General features: G+C 40.1%; 4 protein-coding genes across 5 annotated transcripts in view; 2 read left to right on the forward strand and 2 right to left on the reverse strand.

Annotated features, from left to right (window-relative positions):
- The window catches only part of scaper (S-phase cyclin A-associated protein in the ER), a 58,835-nt gene extending 57,955 nt beyond the window's left edge, over positions 1–880 (reverse strand). Inside the window, exon 1 of the mRNA XM_070831121.1 lies at positions 607–880. Coding sequence (XP_070687222.1) covers positions 607–771 — 165 coding nt within the window. The 5' untranslated portion in view covers positions 772–880. The remainder of the gene's footprint in view (positions 1–606) is intronic.
- Positions 881–1,714: 834 nt separating this feature from the next.
- Positions 1,715–5,007, forward strand: rcn2 (reticulocalbin 2). Its single transcript, XM_070830103.1, has 9 exons — positions 1,715–1,745; positions 2,076–2,109; positions 2,965–3,105; positions 3,192–3,294; positions 3,381–3,577; positions 3,670–3,783; positions 3,890–3,983; positions 4,094–4,233; positions 4,641–5,007. Exons 3-9 carry the CDS (start codon positions 2,965–2,967, stop codon positions 4,782–4,784), a joined length of 933 nt encoding a protein of 310 aa, XP_070686204.1. The 5' UTR covers positions 1,715–1,745; positions 2,076–2,109; the 3' UTR covers positions 4,785–5,007.
- A 136-nt stretch (positions 5,008–5,143) lies between these two features.
- On the forward strand, positions 5,144–12,303 carry pstpip1a (proline-serine-threonine phosphatase interacting protein 1a). Of its 2 annotated transcripts, none has more exons than XM_070830102.1 (15): positions 5,144–5,450; positions 6,578–6,678; positions 6,772–6,846; positions 7,016–7,050; positions 7,150–7,256; positions 7,394–7,456; positions 8,041–8,145; positions 9,160–9,205; positions 9,474–9,553; positions 9,948–10,046; positions 10,161–10,257; positions 10,447–10,531; positions 10,658–10,734; positions 10,980–11,074; positions 11,189–12,303. In XM_070830102.1, exons 1-15 carry the CDS (start codon positions 5,421–5,423, stop codon positions 11,318–11,320), a joined length of 1,227 nt encoding a protein of 408 aa, XP_070686203.1. In that variant the 5' UTR covers positions 5,144–5,420; the 3' UTR covers positions 11,321–12,303. The 2 variants fall into 2 exon arrangements, with proteins under 2 accessions (XP_070686203.1, XP_070686202.1); XM_070830101.1 differs by having other exon boundaries at positions 5,147–5,450; positions 10,977–11,074; positions 11,189–12,302.
- Positions 12,304–12,482: 179 nt separating this feature from the next.
- Positions 12,483–17,008, reverse strand: tspan3a (tetraspanin 3a). Its single transcript, XM_070830104.1, has 7 exons — positions 16,643–17,008; positions 15,522–15,713; positions 15,028–15,102; positions 14,701–14,802; positions 14,413–14,565; positions 14,221–14,304; positions 12,483–13,375 (listed from the first exon to the last, which is right to left on the reverse strand). The coding sequence occupies exons 1-7, from the start codon at positions 16,703–16,705 to the stop codon at positions 13,283–13,285; spliced, it is 762 nt and encodes a 253-aa protein (XP_070686205.1). The 5' UTR covers positions 16,706–17,008; the 3' UTR covers positions 12,483–13,282.
- Between the last annotated feature and the right edge of the window lie 343 nt (positions 17,009–17,351).

Raw genomic sequence — 17,351 nt, forward strand, 5'->3', positions numbered from 1 at the left:
CTGCAGGCTCAGAGACAGTGTTTGCTAATGCAAGCCTGGCCATGCATTAGCCGCACAGGGTGATGCTCTAGATCTGATTGGAGTCAGCATTTGATGATTCATAGGCTGCTGGGGGACAAAACACACAAACCCACATGGTTTCACTGCCTACAAATGGTACAAGTTTTCAAAGTCTAGATGAAGGAGGACAAACAGAGAGAGCAGCTACCATCTGACACAGGCTTGTCTGTGTCTTGTGTTACCCTACAAAGCTCTCATTTTGCTGTAACATTCTTGCGTAAGTGATGAAACCATAATATATAAATGCACGAGAACCTCATGATACGTTAGCATCTTCTCACAAATCTCACCATTTATCATCCTTCGGTAAAAATGCACGGGTGGGTGTGATGGAGGGAGAAATGGAGACCACCGAAGCTGACAGCCTCACACCTACAGAAGGTAAGAAGGCACCTAAAAATGCTTCTTTCCTGTTGGACCCAGTGAACCCACTGTCAACTAGCCAGTCACCAAACTCAAGCTAGCTATGGCAGCGTCGGAATGCTCCTGACTAAATACATTGCTGTATTTTTGCTATTTGCAACAAGCTAACAAGTCTTCACGTACCTTCAAAGCGGTTATGGACGCATTCTTTTTGCCTCCTCCATGCGAGGATCCTGAGCTGTTGCTACCAGACCTCTCCCTCCCGTCCCCACCTTGGTTAACTCTCGGGCCGAGACGGTGCTGCCCAGCGCCACGCCGTCGTCCATCATGGCGGTTGTCTTTGGACATCGACCCGCTGTATGTTCAATGTTCAGTCGGTGAGAAAAAAAAGAGTCTACGGAAACAATTGTCTTGTTGTCAGAGTTGATGGAAAAACATGTCAGATAAATACATGACAGTGAAGACAACCTAACAAAAGCAGGAAGTCTGTTGAGTTTAGATGTTTTGACTGGCGATTGGATTATCCAATGAATGCACTGTAACATGGAAACGACATACGCGTCAGCCAATCATGTACAGTATAATCGGGTCAAAAGGTGGGACTACAAACTGTCTACCATAGCAACCATGAAGATCGGGCGGGAGGTTTGGTTGATTTCGCAGTTTGTGTCAAGTTAGCTAGAGACAGCAGGAAGCTCGGGAGAGAAGATAACCGGCCTTCAAAATAAAAGCATTTCAGACCAAAACATTTCCCCCATGAAACTATTAAAAAGCTACACAACGCATGATGGTATTGCCACCAGTCAAAGAGAGTAGACCAAAATGCACTACTTATACAGCTCACCAGAAACTATTTGATTTGTGTACTTCCTTAAAATTTCGATTGTATTATATGCTGTAAGAATACTAGCCATGCCTTGCCTAAAGGTAAAGGCATACATTTACCCAAAAAACTTTGTGTTTGAGACTGGATGTATGTTAAGTTATTTACAAAATATTTTTCCCCAGAGGAAATTGTTTATCTAGTAATTCAATAGCCAAAGGTAATACAACACACTCACATTAATGCAGAGAAAAACTCTCCATATCGACAAACATCTAGTTGGAGAGACTTATATTGGTCATCTGCACAAACCCTGAAGTTAACGCAAATTCTTGCAGAGATAAAACAAAGTTATTTCAAATCTCTTGTCATTCTGCTATACAATATTGCCCATTTCCCACTCTACACAGGCTGCTGCTGCTGCTGCTGCTGCTGATGATGATGATGCTGATGATGACGCTCTAATGAATGCCATCAAGCTGAAAGCTAGACTGGAAAGGTAAACTGGTGAAAGTGACTGTTGTCGCAAGCTACAAATATCACTTTTGGGTTGTGGAATACTGACAGATAAACTACTTTGGGCGTAGCACAAGAAGCTAAGGAAAACCACTTAAATCTACCAGGAGGATCATTGTCTCATTTGTCTTTATAGTATTTTGCATTAGGAAACTCATACATATACATATACATACATATAATTTGCAAAAGGAAGGAAATGTTTTTTATGTTTATATTGTTTTATGTTTACATTTTTTGTTGCAAATGTTCTCCAATATGAAATAAAACGTTTATTTTGAAATTTGTAACCGGAAGTTTATCTATCGTCCAGGGTGAGTGACGTCTTCCTCGCAGCACTTTTCAGGGTAACAACATTTTCCATTTACGTTATTTCTCAACATTGTGGCAGCAACTCTATCATTGGCTTGTATCGTTGTCTTAACTCTTAATTTGGATAACGCTGTTGATTTTGTCCTCGACACTTCCTGTATGTGTGCATCTCTCTGTCTCTCTCTCTGTCAGTCTCTCTCTGGCACATTAACTATAAACATGAATTTAATAAAAATTAGAGAAGAACTAGTGTTTCTGTGAGCCTCCCTTAACTTTGGGTCCCCTCTCTCTTGTTACCAGACCCAGTATTTGGTGGTGGATTCAGCAGGTTTTATCATTAAGCAGGACGAGGCTCGCATATAAAGTTTAGTTTGAACTTCCACCAGCTGACCACAAGGCTGCACACTTGTTATTTGGCTCTGTTATGTTTTTTCCTGGTCATTTGACTTTTCATCCAAGTCAAGTGCTACTCTGTAAGCCGGATGTAATGGGTTTTTTTTTTAAATTTCCATAGCCCCATTTGTTTTTACTATTAATAACTGCCTGCTTGAATGTCCCTATGGTAGATAAAACATGATAAAGTGCTCTATACGGTGGCCCAGTCTGCAAGAAAATGTGATAAAGTGTCCTTTAAGGAGACTTTTTAAATGGAGAAAATGTGATAAAGTATCATTTAAGCTGCCCTTACATGCTAGAAAATTAGTTGGCCTCTATGTGCCTCTTATTGGTTGAATAGTTAATAATTCCCTGTGTGTTTACACAAGTGTGGTAGTGAACTTTAAATGTGAGTCATACAATGAAAAACAACGGCTATTTTATGGAGGGTGTGGAACTGTTTTACTTTAAAGGCATCACAACTTTCTGCTCTCATTAACTGTGTTGCTCAACAGATGACGTCCTCTACATTGTTGGTATTGCTGGTACTTCAGTTTGGATTTGGACAAAGCTCTCATCAACATCACCATGAAGATCATCATATTGGCCAGCAGCACAACCCTGAACATGACATGAACGTCCTCCTGGGAGATGAGGTTGTTAAATGTTGTCATTTTCTTACACTCCTCAGCCTGATTTCTGTTCTTTATACATCGCCTGCTCACTCTTCATGCACGTTTAGGACACTGAGGAAATAAAGAAGCTCAGCCCGGCAGAACAGAGGAAAAAAATCATGGAGATTGTGAAGAAGATTGATGCAAATGGTGACAATCTGCTAAATTCAGGTAACTTACGGTCTCTGAACATTTGTCAAAAATTAGATAAACAGGTGATAAAAGGCCAAACTCAGTCTGCTGTATTTTATCCACAGAGGAGATCACGCTTTGGATTCAGCACGTCTACAGAAAGTATGCTCTGGATGACGCGAAAGAGCGGTTCCCTGAGTTTGACACCGACAAAGACGGCGTTGTAACGTGGGAGGAATACAACATGGTCACTCATGAGCAGCTCATCAGTTTTGATGACAGCGCTGTTCTGGAGGATCCAGAGCAGGAGTCTCTCAGACATGTTAGTGTACTTTTATTGTCCTGTTAATAATCACATAATGCCACAGCCTAATTTTTCTGTGATACCTTAACAGAGGCTCCTATCATTATTAGCTCCATCTGAAGGAGAGGAGGCGCTTTGACTATGCTGATGCTGACAGCACATCCGGGCTTAATGTGACAGAATTTCTTGCCTTCACCCACCCATCTGAGGTGGATCACATGGCTGTAAGATGAGTTTAGCTCCTACTCCTGCAAAACCTGATACGATAATGCATCCCTCTCTTTGTGTTTTATGTCAAAATTGATTGATTTACCTCTTTTTTTCTAAAAGGATTTTGCCATCGAGGATGTGCAGGGTGAATATGACACAGATAAAGATGGATTCATCAGTTTAAGTGAATTTATTGGAGATGTCCGCAGTGACGGTAAGATCACAGATATGATTTTAAAACGCAGAATGATCTTTTGTTAGCATTTCTCTGCTATGCCAAATCTTCATCCGCTATGCAGTGTTAACGCTTTATTTCATTATTAGAGGATTCCCCTTCACAGTGGGAGATTGAAGAAACAGTGCGGTTTAAAGAACTCTACGATCAAGACAAGGATGGAAAGCTGAATCGAGAGGAACAGCTCCGCTGGGTCGCGCCTAATAGCTACGGTTCAGCAAGAGAAGAGGTGAGACTGGACTGTTCCAATGGGTGCCCAGACTCTTAAGTTTTAATAAATGAGCAAATAGTGCTTTTGGATGCTGCTTTTGTTAATGCCCGGTAGGATTTTATAGTTTTTCTGTTTTTTTGTCACCATTTTTTGTTGGAATTTAGATTAAGGATACAGGGATGAGGTTTATCATCTCGTATCACCGGGGAGAGAAGTGTAAACATACATTTCATAGTTTATTACAAACGTCCCAAGAGATAAAATACAGCAAGCAAAAACAAGCAAACGATCAGCCAATCCAAAAAAGAAAACAAAGACAGGCCTGTGGCTCTCCCCCGAGCCAGTAGAGACAGAGAAAAATAAATACATAAGATACAAACTTGATGTTTATTTTTTTCCTTGTTTTGCCGTCATGTCATCAACAGGCTCTTTACCTCCTCAAGGAAATGGACCACGATGGTGACGGGCACATCTCAGAGGCTGAGGTTTTGAAAAATCAAGAAGCATTCATGAACAGTGAAGTGACAGACTATGGCAGACAGCTGCACGTGTCACATGATGAATTATAACAGCACTCTGTGTTCTTCTTTATTGTAAAGTTTTCTTACTTGTTTCCATGAAGTTGTAATGTGGTTTATTTCCTGTGTAGTTTGATTTCAGCCGTGGTTAAGGTCAGCACCTTATCTGTCCTTAACAGGGACAGATATGCTGCAACCTAAGCACGATACCACCACAAACTCAAGCTATTGTCTCTAAAATGACCTCTGCAGTGTTTCAGCACTTCCCTGACAGCATGTCAGCTAAATCTACCCACAAGAACACATTAAACAGTATGTGTTGCTGGGTCGTTACATTCGATTGAATAGCATAACTCCTGAAGAACAGGGATGTTCAAGTGGGATTTTTTTGGAATAGATTTGTTGAATTGTGGCTGTTCATCATCATTAATCGTCCTTTCACATGTGCCAAATGAACTGACAAGAGTATCAGTCCAGCTGTGGTAGCTGCTGAAATGTCGCAGCTCTTCCTCATTTGAATCAAATGAGTAAGTGAGCGAGTGTTGCTGTTGGAAGGCTGGTTTCCTGAATGTGTCATGATCCGTTTCACTCGCATCGAGCAACAGCCTCTTACACTGCTTGGCGTTCTAAAGTGACTCAAAGTTGAGTGGATTCTCCAACGGGGGGCTATATTCTGCCAATTCCGAGATGGCATTGCAATTTAAAGATGCATTTTGGGTGAGTTAGAGAGATGCTTCTAACCCGTACGTTTTTGTGTCATGTTCATGTTCAGAGCTAAAGCCGACAATGAGTTTTTACTGAGCTGTGAAGTCAGAGTTGTTGTATTCACTATGTTCACTGGAGTTTTGAGGTAATATTTTTCGTGTACCCTTCCACTTCCGCTAATCGTGTTTCTTTTCTTTCCTTTTTCTCACTTTGAAACTCAGTGAATGGTGATTAAATTGTTGCTTTGATTAAAACACAATTTTTTTTATTGTATGCAGTCTTGATAACCAGAATGATAGTTTTTATCTCTGTGTTGTGTATGCCAACATTTTTTTCAGTAAAGCGCTGTTAAAACAGTTTATGGAGGCCAAAATAACACTTCAACATAGCGGATTTATGTTGGTAATCATGTGTTCAGTATCATTATTGAGGGTTTCCTGTTAATAAGACTAATTACATCTCAATTGTGTGCCTTTGATCTACTGACTCTTGTCTTTTTAGAAGTGTATGGCCAAACTACCTGTTAACACATGTGCAACAATGCAAAAGACCAGAATTCAAAATATTCTCTTAACCACTTTCCAGCACACATAACCAGAAGCAAAGCATCAGTTACTGGCTAGAAACAACAATCAATTGACCTTGTAAACTTAACAATTTACATTGAGAAGTTGTGTGCTTCCCTTTTCTCCCTTTATTGTCATCCTGCTTTTTGTCTTGTGTATAACAAAAGTCAGTAACATGTGAAATGAACACCAGAGAATTTGACACCAATAATTTTACTTCCCCATGAATTTCAGCAAAGTAAGAATACTTTTACATGAGAGGGGACTTTTGGTGATTTTCTTACTGAGCAGCTTTCCATTCAAACCCCAACTACCACATGAAACAATTTCCATTCTAGGTGTAGTGCCACCACAATACCCCTGCAAGGGGAAAAAATAAATCAGTCTCAGTTATTGTCTAAAGGTGATCATTTAAATACTAATAACTGTAACATTTTCTTTCCAATGGACATAAAACATTTTGGGTTAACAGCATCTATTTTGACTTTTTATTCCAAAATGTAACACTCTGTGTGGTTTGACGACTGAGCTTCCCTGTGAACGTTTTATGGTATTTGGAATTTATGGTTCCAGGGAGTGGACTTCATCAGTAATATTGGGTATGAAACTATCAGTCAGAGAATTAGCGATGGACGACGGACATGCAAAGACATGGAGGAGCTCTTGAAAATGAGGTGAGCTCAGAGATGTCTTGTAAATTGCACAGGAATTGACCAAGTGAGGTCATTGCAATGTGGCTAAGCTCTACTGTGGTTTTACTCATGCAGGGCATCAGCAGAGGAGAAATATGGCAAGGAACTGATTACAATCGCCCGCAAGGCTGGGGGTTTATATGAGATCTGGTAGGTGTGCGTGTGGATGCACATTTTAGCAATGATATACACTCATCAGTGTTCCCGAGTCTACCTAAGTGGCACCTTTCTTCTGCCATATTGGACAGGCAGAAAACGTATCAATGCCTGAAATTTTAACATCCTTTAAAAATGTTCTTCACTCATTTTCTCTTCACAGCACGTTGAGAACATCTTTCGATGAAATGAAAACACGTAAGCACAGGATATATTGCCTGCATTATTTTGCTTGTGTCCTTCATACTTGTGTCAGTCAGCTCTGAGTCTTCACCTGTATGTTATGGTGTTTTCCAGAAATTGAAAATGTAGGAAACTTGCACATTCAGCTCTCAGGATTCCTGAAGGAGGAGGTGAAGAGAATGGAGCAGTTCAGAGAGCGACAGAAAGAGCAGAGAAAAAAGGTACCGATATAAGGCTTTTTTTCCCCCCCTTATTTGCATGCAGAGGAAATCTAAAAAAGAATTGCCACTCTCGTGGTTTTCTGATCACATTCTTTTAACATGACTTTTTTTCTTTTTTTTGTAACATCACTTCTTAGTTTGAAGCCATCGTGGATAAAGTCCAGAAGACAAAAGTCTCCCTCTACAAGAAAACAATAGAAGTAAGGTCATTGAGTATCATCGTGATGATCTATGATGAGATTTCATGTTCGTGGAGGCCCTTGTTAACAGAAAGTCATCTCAGTTTCCATTATATAACGGATATATATATATATATATATATATATATATATATATATATATATATATATATATATGTGTGTGTGTGTGTGTGTGTGTCTGTTTAAATTATTCTTTAAAAAAGCTGTGGCTGTGGTTGACAGTATTAGAGACGTCACTAGTGGTGCAGGAAGATTCTGCTTGTATATTTGAGTGCATCAAGTGCAGCAAGGCCTCATTCTGAATGGACTTTAGCAGAGAAGCACTGCTCTGTGCATTTAAGATATTTAAGTGCCAGTCATAACACGTGTGATAGACATTGAGGAGCCTGAGCTCATGCTTGTTTCCGCTCAAAGAGGGAAGTGATGCATTTTCTTATTCCTGCATATGCAAGACACCTTGTCTTGACCGAACTCGCGCCCCTCCCCAACCCACACCCTCTTCCTGTCAAGGGTTCGTAGAATGCAGTGCTGATGAGCAAAGCACGGTTGTTATAGTTTCATATGGTTTCTGTTTCTCCCCCTAGTCTAAAAGATCCTATGAGCAGCGCTGCAGGGAGGCAGATGAGGCAGAGCAAACCGCTGAGAAGATGGGCAACTCTCCCTCAGCCACTCCCAAACAGATTGAGAAGGTAAATCTGTGCTGTGCTGTGATATCCTTAAAGGTCCAGCGCAATGACTTTCTAAAAGGATGAGTGCTGTTTTCCAGTTTCTGATTGTTCATATAATTCATTAGGAGACTTTTCTTCTGTGCACAGTCGGCACATCAGTGCTTTTTTCTCTTAAAACAACGAAAAAGATCTCCTCCAGACATGTTTAAGGCATATAAAGCTACACTGCTTTGAGTAATAATTTGTCTGATATGCTTTTTTTAAACAAACTTTTCAATTTGCTGGTTAAAAACCCTTAAAATTACATCTATTCTTCCCCCTTGAACAATCCAGACTATAAATAGCATCCAAATTCATTGATTTTGAATGTTCAACTACTGCACACATGTTGTCTCCTACTTCACCTCAATGTACAGTAAGTGCACTGGAGGTTTCCACCTGCTCGTATGTAAACCTCAGACTGAGATTTAAGGTTAGCACAGAGAATCCGTTCCCCTTCAGCAGATTAACTGGAAAACACTCTTCTATTGTCTAACTTACCTCAGACTGAGTTACAATACGTCAGTAAGTTTTAACACAAAGGCTCAGCTCCTTGTTTTTTTTACCATTGTACACGATTAACTATTTGAATCTCTTGAAAAATAGTTTTAATGTTGAAGAAGAGAAACAAGAAATATAGTAACGATATTACAGACATTGTACAACAGTCTGTGTGCTACTAATTCTTTTTTTATCTACCATTCACTAACAGTGCGTGCTATTAACAAATGTTAACATCAGAAGCATGTATATTTTACATACTTTACAATTAAGAATGTGTGTTTAAAAGATGAATTGTTGTGTAGGCAAACAGTGGGACAGTCATTACACAGTTACTCCACCACACTCAGTTATTCAGCGTCTGTTCTGATTTGAAATATAACTTTCAAAGATTATGTGAAAAAAACATGCACATTCAACTATATTTTCTTTTTTTAAGGAAGGCAGCAGGTTTGCAGTTATAAAGGCAATGTGTAATTGTATTCTTTTTTTTAGATGAACAACAAATCTAAACAGTGCAGAGAAGCTGCAGAGGAGGCTGGTAAGGACAAATAATACGAACGAAGCTGTCGTGGTTTACCAGAATTGTTTTTTGAGGATGGTGGTCACATTAACTTCCCTTTTATTGAGGATCCTAGAAATAGATTTAGAAACGGCACATAAGAATCCGTTCTGTTATATTTGCGGTGTTATATGCCATGTTATGACCGATAACTGATATATGTAAATTATACATTAAACCTCAACGTTTAAATCTGTGTTATAGAAGAACTTGATACATTTTTTTTTTAAATCAATTTTGTCTTTAGAGAAACAGTATATGTCAAACATCGAACAGCTTGACAAGACTCGTCAAGAATGGGAATCAGAACACATCAGCACTTGTGAGGTGAAGTATATCACTAGAGGCTGTATTTCTCCTCTTCGTGTATGCATCAAGTGAGCAATGCACACTGTAACTTGATACATTTTAAAATGTGCTAACTTAGACCAAGACTGGCAATACCCCAGCCTGCTTTGTCAACCAGGGTGTGAGGTACTTCCTATAACCAGAGTTTAAAGTGAGTCATTAATCTACGAAAATGTTTCCGGACGACCAACTCTTCCTACATGTGATAACATTAACAAAGCTGAGCCAACGACTTCACTCATCCTTATTCACAGAAGTAGCAGCTTGCAACACAGGACAGAAACAAAACAGGAAAGACCATGAAAAGCTGCATGAGAAATACTTCAATGTTTTCTGTATCACTTACTATTTTTCCAATTACACTGTTTTGCAGATATTTCAGCAACAGGAAGAAGACCGCCTCAGCATATTAAGAAACGCTTTGTGGGTGCACTGTAACCATTTATCAATGCAGAGTGTCAAAGATGATGAGGTGCATGCAGCTGTTCTCACGCATCTGTATGCGACAGACCTTCAGCAAGCCCTTCAAATATACTGTACATATACTGTATGTTTATAATTCATTCTGGACAAACTGCTCTTTCAGTGTTACGAGTGTGTGAGGAAAACACTGGAAAAGTGTGACATCATCACAGACAACAACAGCTTTGTGGAGCTGAAAAGCACTGGCTCAACACCCCCAGGTAGGAATCCACCCTGCAGCCTTCCTGATTTGGATTTGAATATGTTCCGAGTTGGAGATTTTAATATTATCTCTCAGCTGCGGCCGAGACATACAGCAGACCAGTTGTCACTGTTGGAAACAGGTGATGCATTGTGAACCCTTGGAGCATTAGATTTTTTATTTAACAAATATCAATGTCTGTCTGCAGCTCCAATTGAATATCAAAATTACTACCAGAGGGATACTGCGGCTGACAGAAATGGCAAGCCTGGATTTGTAGGAGTCATGAAAAGGTCAGAGTTGCACAATTGAAAGCACTGTTAGGAAATAAATGACGATAAGACAGATGACAGATGACAGTGATTTTTATCCTTTCAATAAAGGTTTGTGTGTTTCTTACTTTATTTCCCATTTTGTAGGTTTTCAAATCTTCTGCAGGGGAACTGTTCCGGTGGCTCCAAAATGAGCATCAATGAACCAGTTGCACAACCCACTGGTATGGTATCAAAGTCAACACTGAAATTTCCAAAATGATGACAGATATGATTGTGAAAGCCTCTCGATCTTCGCTACGCAAAATGTGGAGCAACTATAAGTTACATAATGTAGTGGTATTTTACACCAGTGATTCTCAATGAGGGTGACATAGAGACACTTATCACAGCTAATTTGAGAATAGAAAGAAAAAAACATATACACATATATAAGGGGTGTGCTAAAATGGTGTGAACCCCTCAGCAGAAACATCAGATGGAGTGTATGCCTCCATTCATGGACATCTGGGGCACCAGCAGAGCAGCAAGGAGTACAAGGTCGTGTATGACTACGTGGCACAGGTCAGCATCTTGGCTTCCTGGATGTCTTCATCAGACGCATTCAAATAATCCTTCTCTAAACCAAACGCTGATCTATTTCCAGGCTTCTGTTGATTGATTTCTGTCCGTGTTTAGGGGGACGATGAGCTCTCTGTGTCCATTGGAGACGTTGTGGTTGTCGTAGATCAAGGTGAAGATGGCTGGTGGACGGTGCAACGAAATGGCCTCAGAGGACTGGTTCCAGGCTCTTACCTCGCCAAAGAATGAGCTCACCCGACCATCGTGTGTAGGACTGTATGGTTACTCCATTTCCTCATGCAATTTTTGTTAAGGCCTTAGTATTTCAAATTACCGTACAATTTGATCTTATCCGTTGTTCAAAGAATGTCGTGTCTCTACAAAAGTTCATGCCATTATCATCATTATCATAGCCCTGCAGATATGGGCTTTCACATTCAGCAGGCATACATGCAAGTGACAGTGTTGAATGGTGAATTACTTATTGCTGTGGCACTATTCATATAACTTTGCCCTTACTGCTGGTGTGTTGACTGCTCCTCATTCCAATGACAGCTGGGAGATTTAGAGCTCTGTTGCACAAGGTCACTGCGCTAGGTTTATTCATATACTGTGGTGTTCTTGTGCAGTCTTAAACGTTGGGCAGATTGTTTCATTTCTTTTGCTGGCCTGAACAGAAAACCTATGTGTAGTTATTGTTTCTATTATGAAAGTTAAAAGTAACCATTTGTACATGAGAAACTTGTATTTATTCAACATTAAAGACAAATCCTCAGGTCTTGATTTGTTTTTCACGCAGCGTCGACATTGTTTTAATCCCACTATTTATCTAAGAAAACCACATTGCTCTAAATATTGTAGACTACAAGACCAGACCAGAACAATGCAAACTAAGTGGCTGAAATGCAGTCAGGCACTATTCTTGGGTCATGTATCTGAGCAGTCGGCTCTCTTTGGTTCAAAAGTATCTGGTTACTCTGCAACGGGCGATGCATTACTAACTCAGTTTGAATCAAGTAACCAAAGCCGAGGTCCGAAGGTCCACAACAGTTGGCTGGAGGTCACAAGATAGTCCAGAAGCATGCACATCTAGGTCTATTCCAGCTACAGTCATAATATGATAGTTGTATTGCATTTTGAGCCCTTTCTGAGGTACCTAGAACTTAGTTTGAAGACGTAAGCTTAAAAGATTATTTATCTACACATACACGAAGGCATCAAACTGAAAATGCCCTTTATACCCCTCCTTCATCGGAAACCTCTGAACTTTGACCTCTCTTTTGGGGCCAAGCTGACTTGTTCTACCAATGAAAAAAACCAAACAGCAGCAATTAGTCTCTTCATAAAGACGTGAGATGTGTATGTTCTGTCCAAAAAAAAAAAAAAAAGAATAAATCTGAAAACGCACTAATTTATTTTCAAACTTTTCCCTCATTTTATTTACATTCTTTAGTCTTGCCATTGCTACATAATCAGCAGATCAAATTCTACCATAAAACTACCACCAGTAGGCTCTTGGGACAAAAACAAACAAAACAGCTGCAGGGCAAAGTCTATCTAGAGTTAAGAATGCAATACTACTCGAAAAGTCCTACACACTGAAGGGGTTACAAGGGTTGATTCCTAAAGGAAAGATCAGAAAGACAAAAGCCAGTTAAATTACATAGTTTACACGCAAACTGTGCCATTGACTTGGGTTGTGGTGTCCACCATTTCTTGACAGAATACTGCTGGTGAAAGGTGAGGTTTTAACCAGAACTTTAGCTGTAATAATGGTAGTACAAGTATAATAGTAGTAGCAGTAGTATCAGGAGCAGCAGTAGCAGCCTAGTAGTAGTGGAGATACGTGGTAAAACTATACAGTATTTCATTCAAGTACATGACAGATTTAAATATAAAATATTCCAAGCCACAAATAGTGCAAACTGACATATGAGTAAATTACCTTGTCACATTTGACTCCATACAAGGTTTGAGGTTGAGAAGAATGAGGCCCAACAGCCTCATGCCATCCTCGGAGCAACAGAATGCTTTCTACATCTCATTTACATTGACCATTAAAGAATTTGGTCAACAACTTTTTGGGAAAAAAGAGGTTAAAATATATAACTTCAGTGTGGTTAGTGTGTTAATAGATAGTTTTCATGCTCTCACCAAAGACACAATAAATTGAGAAAGTGTGTGTTATTATGGTGAGAAATGTCCTCTCCTTTATGCGTAGGTGCCCCCTGTAATGAGAAGCTCGTAGGCAGGATCTCTTCCCCTGCGGCACAGCACGACGCACGCGCACAACATTCCCAGCATCTAGAAAGACAAAAGACAGACACAGGCACCTTAATTATTATCATTAAGTTCTGTCACAACCCTTCAGATAATTTGAACCTTGGGTATTTTTAAACCAGGGCACTATTTTGACATATTTTGGGTTTAAAATGGCCAATAAGTACACAAACTTTTTGAATTGGTCCACTAGATCGCCTCCTCCGACAGCCAAGAACAGACAGGGAAAGGGCTGTCATGGTTGTAATGTAATCTATAGGCCATGGCTGGTCTACTGCTGCCTCAATCTGTTAGAGTGTTTGGGTTATTATGCGTTACACAAATATTTTATTGGATCCAAACTGACCCTTTAAAGCACCAAAGTCACACAATAACACAAACCGACTCATTGAGAGAGCGATAGACCAGCAACTCTCGTGTAAATTTACTGTTTTTCTCAATGGAATCTGGTGGCTTTGAACCAAGCAATATGACATCTGTTTGTTGTTTGATCTGGTGCAATTGCCCCAGAGGATTACATTGCAGCTTGTGTAGCTTGTTTGCTGCCTGTTCTCGGCTTCCAGCAGAGGTGATCTACTGGACCAGTTCAAAAAGTTTTTGTACCTACCAGTCATTTCGAACCCAAAATATGTAAAAATAAGGCCCATGTTTAAAAATACCAAAGCTGATTGTGTCACATCAATGTTGCCTTCTCCCAGATGAACTTACTTTCGTACCATATCAATGATTTAAGCTCATAAAATTTGTAGTTTTGAACTGGGATCTTCACTTTTTGGATCAAGCTGCTAGTGAAAAATAAAGTGTGCCAAAAAAAGATCCTAAACTGGTGATGTTCCATGAAACAAGGTGTCTTGATTAAAGTTACATACCTGGATGGCAGCGAATGTCAGTGCAGTCCAGATGACATACATCATGATCTCCTTCAACTTCTTCACAACCAGAGCTTCACAACCCTACATACAGAGAGGATTAGCTCAAACATATAAAACTAAAACAAGTCCCTCCTCTTTCAAAATAAATGGTGTTTGATGTAAACTTGACAAATTTAGAGGTTGTCTTACCTCTTGGTAGAGATCTTCAGGATGAGTGAGGGACCCTGTGCAGGTTCCAGCGTTATTTTTGCAACAGCTGATGGGTACACTGTTGTTTTTGGATTCTTCATACCAGTGTGTATACTTCCAGTCTGAGTAATTGTGGATCCCACAACACTGAAGCTGTGGATGGAAACAATAAAACTCATGATTACTGACAACTAATTGCTCAGTCAGAGGAATTCCAACATAAACACAGATGAAACAAAAATACCATTAAATCCTGTTTACAGGAGGAAGCAGGATTTGTGTCCTCACCTGTCTCTGAACATAGTCGATGGCACGACTCTGGGCATTGGTGTTGGTACCATTGTACTCATCATACACTTTCTTGATAGAGTTATTAACTTCATCTTCAACCTGGAAATGGGGAAGAAGAGCGAGACTAAACATTTGATAACACGTCACACCTTGAGCAGTACAAACAAATATTATTATGAACACAAGCAGACTAGATTAGGTCATCAGTGGTTGACAGGCTGTCCCTGCTCTTCTGGGTGGGTGTGTTCTCCTGGGTTACAGGTGGAGCATCAGACAAGGCCAAGGAAAAACAAAACTGTACAGACTTGTATTTGACTCTCTCACCTTTGCTCTGTAAACGTATCCGAGAACCACCACTGCCACTTCCGTCACGAAAACCAGCAGGAGAATGAGGACAAACTGTGGATTACATTTCAAGATTTAAAATGCACAGACAACAGACACTTTGCAGAACGAACATTCATACAAGTTAAAAATGGATTTTCTGACACTTTGGCAAATTAGACTACTTCTACTAGTGAAAGGGTTCAATGACCTGTGAATGACTAAATACAGTATATGGAGTGAGTTATTTATAATCCTTAATCTCTTGTTCATAAGTATTAATTCATAGCTTCTGAAATTTTGTACATTTGCTTTGTCTAATTAGATGTAACAAGAGACAAAATCCTTTTATTAAGTCAAATTTGAAAAGTTAATGCCGTGTTCTGATGCATCCTGAAATCCCACTTATCATCTTTGATTAATCGCCTACTACACAAAGGCATTAGGCCCCCCCCCCCATTTATCCAGCTAAACTGGTAAACTGGTTTACTGACCGTTGTAAGTCCACAGTAGCTCTCCCTCACTGTAGCACAGCATCCAATGAGCCCAATGATGAAAAGTAAGGCTCCGACTGCAATAATGGTCACTGCTGGGATGAGAGTGTACACGTCTTCAAAGAAGTGATCGTAGTCATCGTATGTGATGAAGACATAGGCTCCAACATAGCATAGGATACCAGCAGCGGCCTGTGGGCGACAAAAACATTTCATTCAAGCCTATCCACAGAGGAAAGTCATGACCACGAAAACCTGCACCATTTATGACAATAATCATTATGCTGCAGTTGGTTTGTGGATAGATATTCAGTATCTAACATGCAGCTGCATCTGTACTGACACCACACTTATCCTCATGGTGAAAAGTAACACCAGCTTGAGGTATTCTTTACTTGGATGTTTCCATTTTAAGCTACTTTATACTGGTTCAGATTTTACACAGAAAACATACTAATGTGGTGTTTGTAGGTCTGTGGTTTGACTACCCAAAGGTTTGTAGTCAACCTGCTGCAACATCAAAATGTTACTTAAATGCATCAATAACCATTATGTACTAGTAGAATATAAATCATAATTGTTAAGGGAATTAAATGTATTAAATACATTAAGTAAATTTTACTGACATTCACTTGTAAATGAGTCCCTTTATGCAAGAAAAGGATCTGACTCAACACCTGTGATCTGCATTGTCATTCTGAGTGACTGGACCTGCAGTTTACCAGGATAACCAGAGGGCTAAAACAAAGAGGAACAACATAGCCTAGGACAACTTCAACATTTATTTTGAGCTACTTTAGGTTTTATGCAATCAAATCAACATGTAACATATATTAACCTAAAGTCTTTGCTAATGGGACGAAAAAGCGACGGTTTGACTTCAGCAATTTATATGAGCAGGCACAGGGTCTTTAACTGTTGAGTGTGTTTAATTTAAGATTCTTAAAGCTAACACATAATATCTGCTGAGTAATGTCTTGTTTCAAACTAACCCCTCTGTGGTCAGGCAGAGGTCGGGCTGCTGCAGCTAGCTGTTAGCAGACACACATGCTAATCTCAGCTAGCTTGCCGCTGCCGCGCTGTGACGCACGTCTAAAACTATCAGAAACCTCCAAACTTACCCAAAATATCAGGTTCAGAAAGACCAGGACCGTCTTGGACGACGTGATGCCGCACTGCCCCATCTTCAGCACGGGGGTGTGATACTGTTACGTGTTGGGAAAACAAGGCAGGTTTCTACTCAGACATGTCCCGGTCAGCTCCACCGCTCACACTCCATATCCCGGCTCCGAGGGACTGGATCTGGTCACACCGGCGGCGACGCAGCGCAGCGCAGCGCAGCGCCACCACCAACAACCACAGCGACAACCGGAACAACAACAACAACAACAACAACAAACCCTGTGGAAACAAATTACTGAACCGCTGTAAAAGTTAGGGTAAATGCTGTATGCAATATTTTCATGTTTCCAACTATGAGCCTTGGCTTGTAGCAGGCTATGTGCATATATGCCTCTTTGCTGTCAGCTATTTAAAAACATGAAGTATCTTCAGTTCAATCAAAATAGCAACTGGAGTACTTTGCTGGCATCTAGCGGTGGGATAGTATCATTTGCCTTCTTGACCCCTATATATAAAACATTTGGAGTGTCAGTGCCTCTCTGGGATCACTGGTCAGATTACATGACTTGACACTGGTGTCACAACAGGTAAAGTATTTCATGGTTGAATAAATAAGCATGATCAATGTGTGCACTTTATTGTTATTGAGGCGTATAACCATGGATGGGTATACCGAATGTGTCCAGCTCCAGGGGCCCTGCGGCTCAG

Source organism: Pempheris klunzingeri, chromosome 5 (assembly GCF_042242105.1).
Source record: "Pempheris klunzingeri isolate RE-2024b chromosome 5, fPemKlu1.hap1, whole genome shotgun sequence".
NCBI lineage: Eukaryota > Metazoa > Chordata > Actinopteri > Acropomatiformes > Pempheridae > Pempheris > Pempheris klunzingeri.

Bases quoted from the DNA above. Each gene is read 5' to 3' on its own strand.
- rcn2 (XM_070830103.1), top strand. From the start codon at position 2,965: ATGACGTCCTCTACATTGTTGGTATTGCTGGTACTTCAGTTTGGATTT. The intron at 3,295-3,380 runs GTAACTTACGGT...TTTTATCCACAG, and splicing joins TGACAATCTGCTAAATTCAG to AGGAGATCACGCTTTGGATT. The intron at 3,784-3,889 runs GTAAGATGAGTT...TTTTTCTAAAAG, and splicing joins CTGAGGTGGATCACATGGCT to GATTTTGCCATCGAGGATGT.
- pstpip1a (XM_070830101.1), top strand. From the start codon at position 5,421: ATGGCATTGCAATTTAAAGATGCATTTTGG. The intron at 10,258-10,446 runs GTAGGAATCCAC...GTCTGTCTGCAG, and splicing joins CACTGGCTCAACACCCCCAG to CTCCAATTGAATATCAAAAT. The intron at 11,075-11,188 runs GTCAGCATCTTG...GTCCGTGTTTAG, and splicing joins TGTATGACTACGTGGCACAG to GGGGACGATGAGCTCTCTGT.
- tspan3a (XM_070830104.1), bottom strand. From the start codon at position 16,705: ATGGGGCAGTGCGGCATCACGTCGTCCAAGACGGTCCTGGTCTTTCTG. The intron at 14,305-14,412 runs GTAAGACAACCT...CTCTGTATGTAG, and splicing joins CTGAAGATCTCTACCAAGAG to GGTTGTGAAGCTCTGGTTGT. The intron at 13,376-14,220 runs GTATGTAACTTT...TTGTCTTTCTAG, and splicing joins TGACATTCGCTGCCATCCAG to ATGCTGGGAATGTTGTGCGC.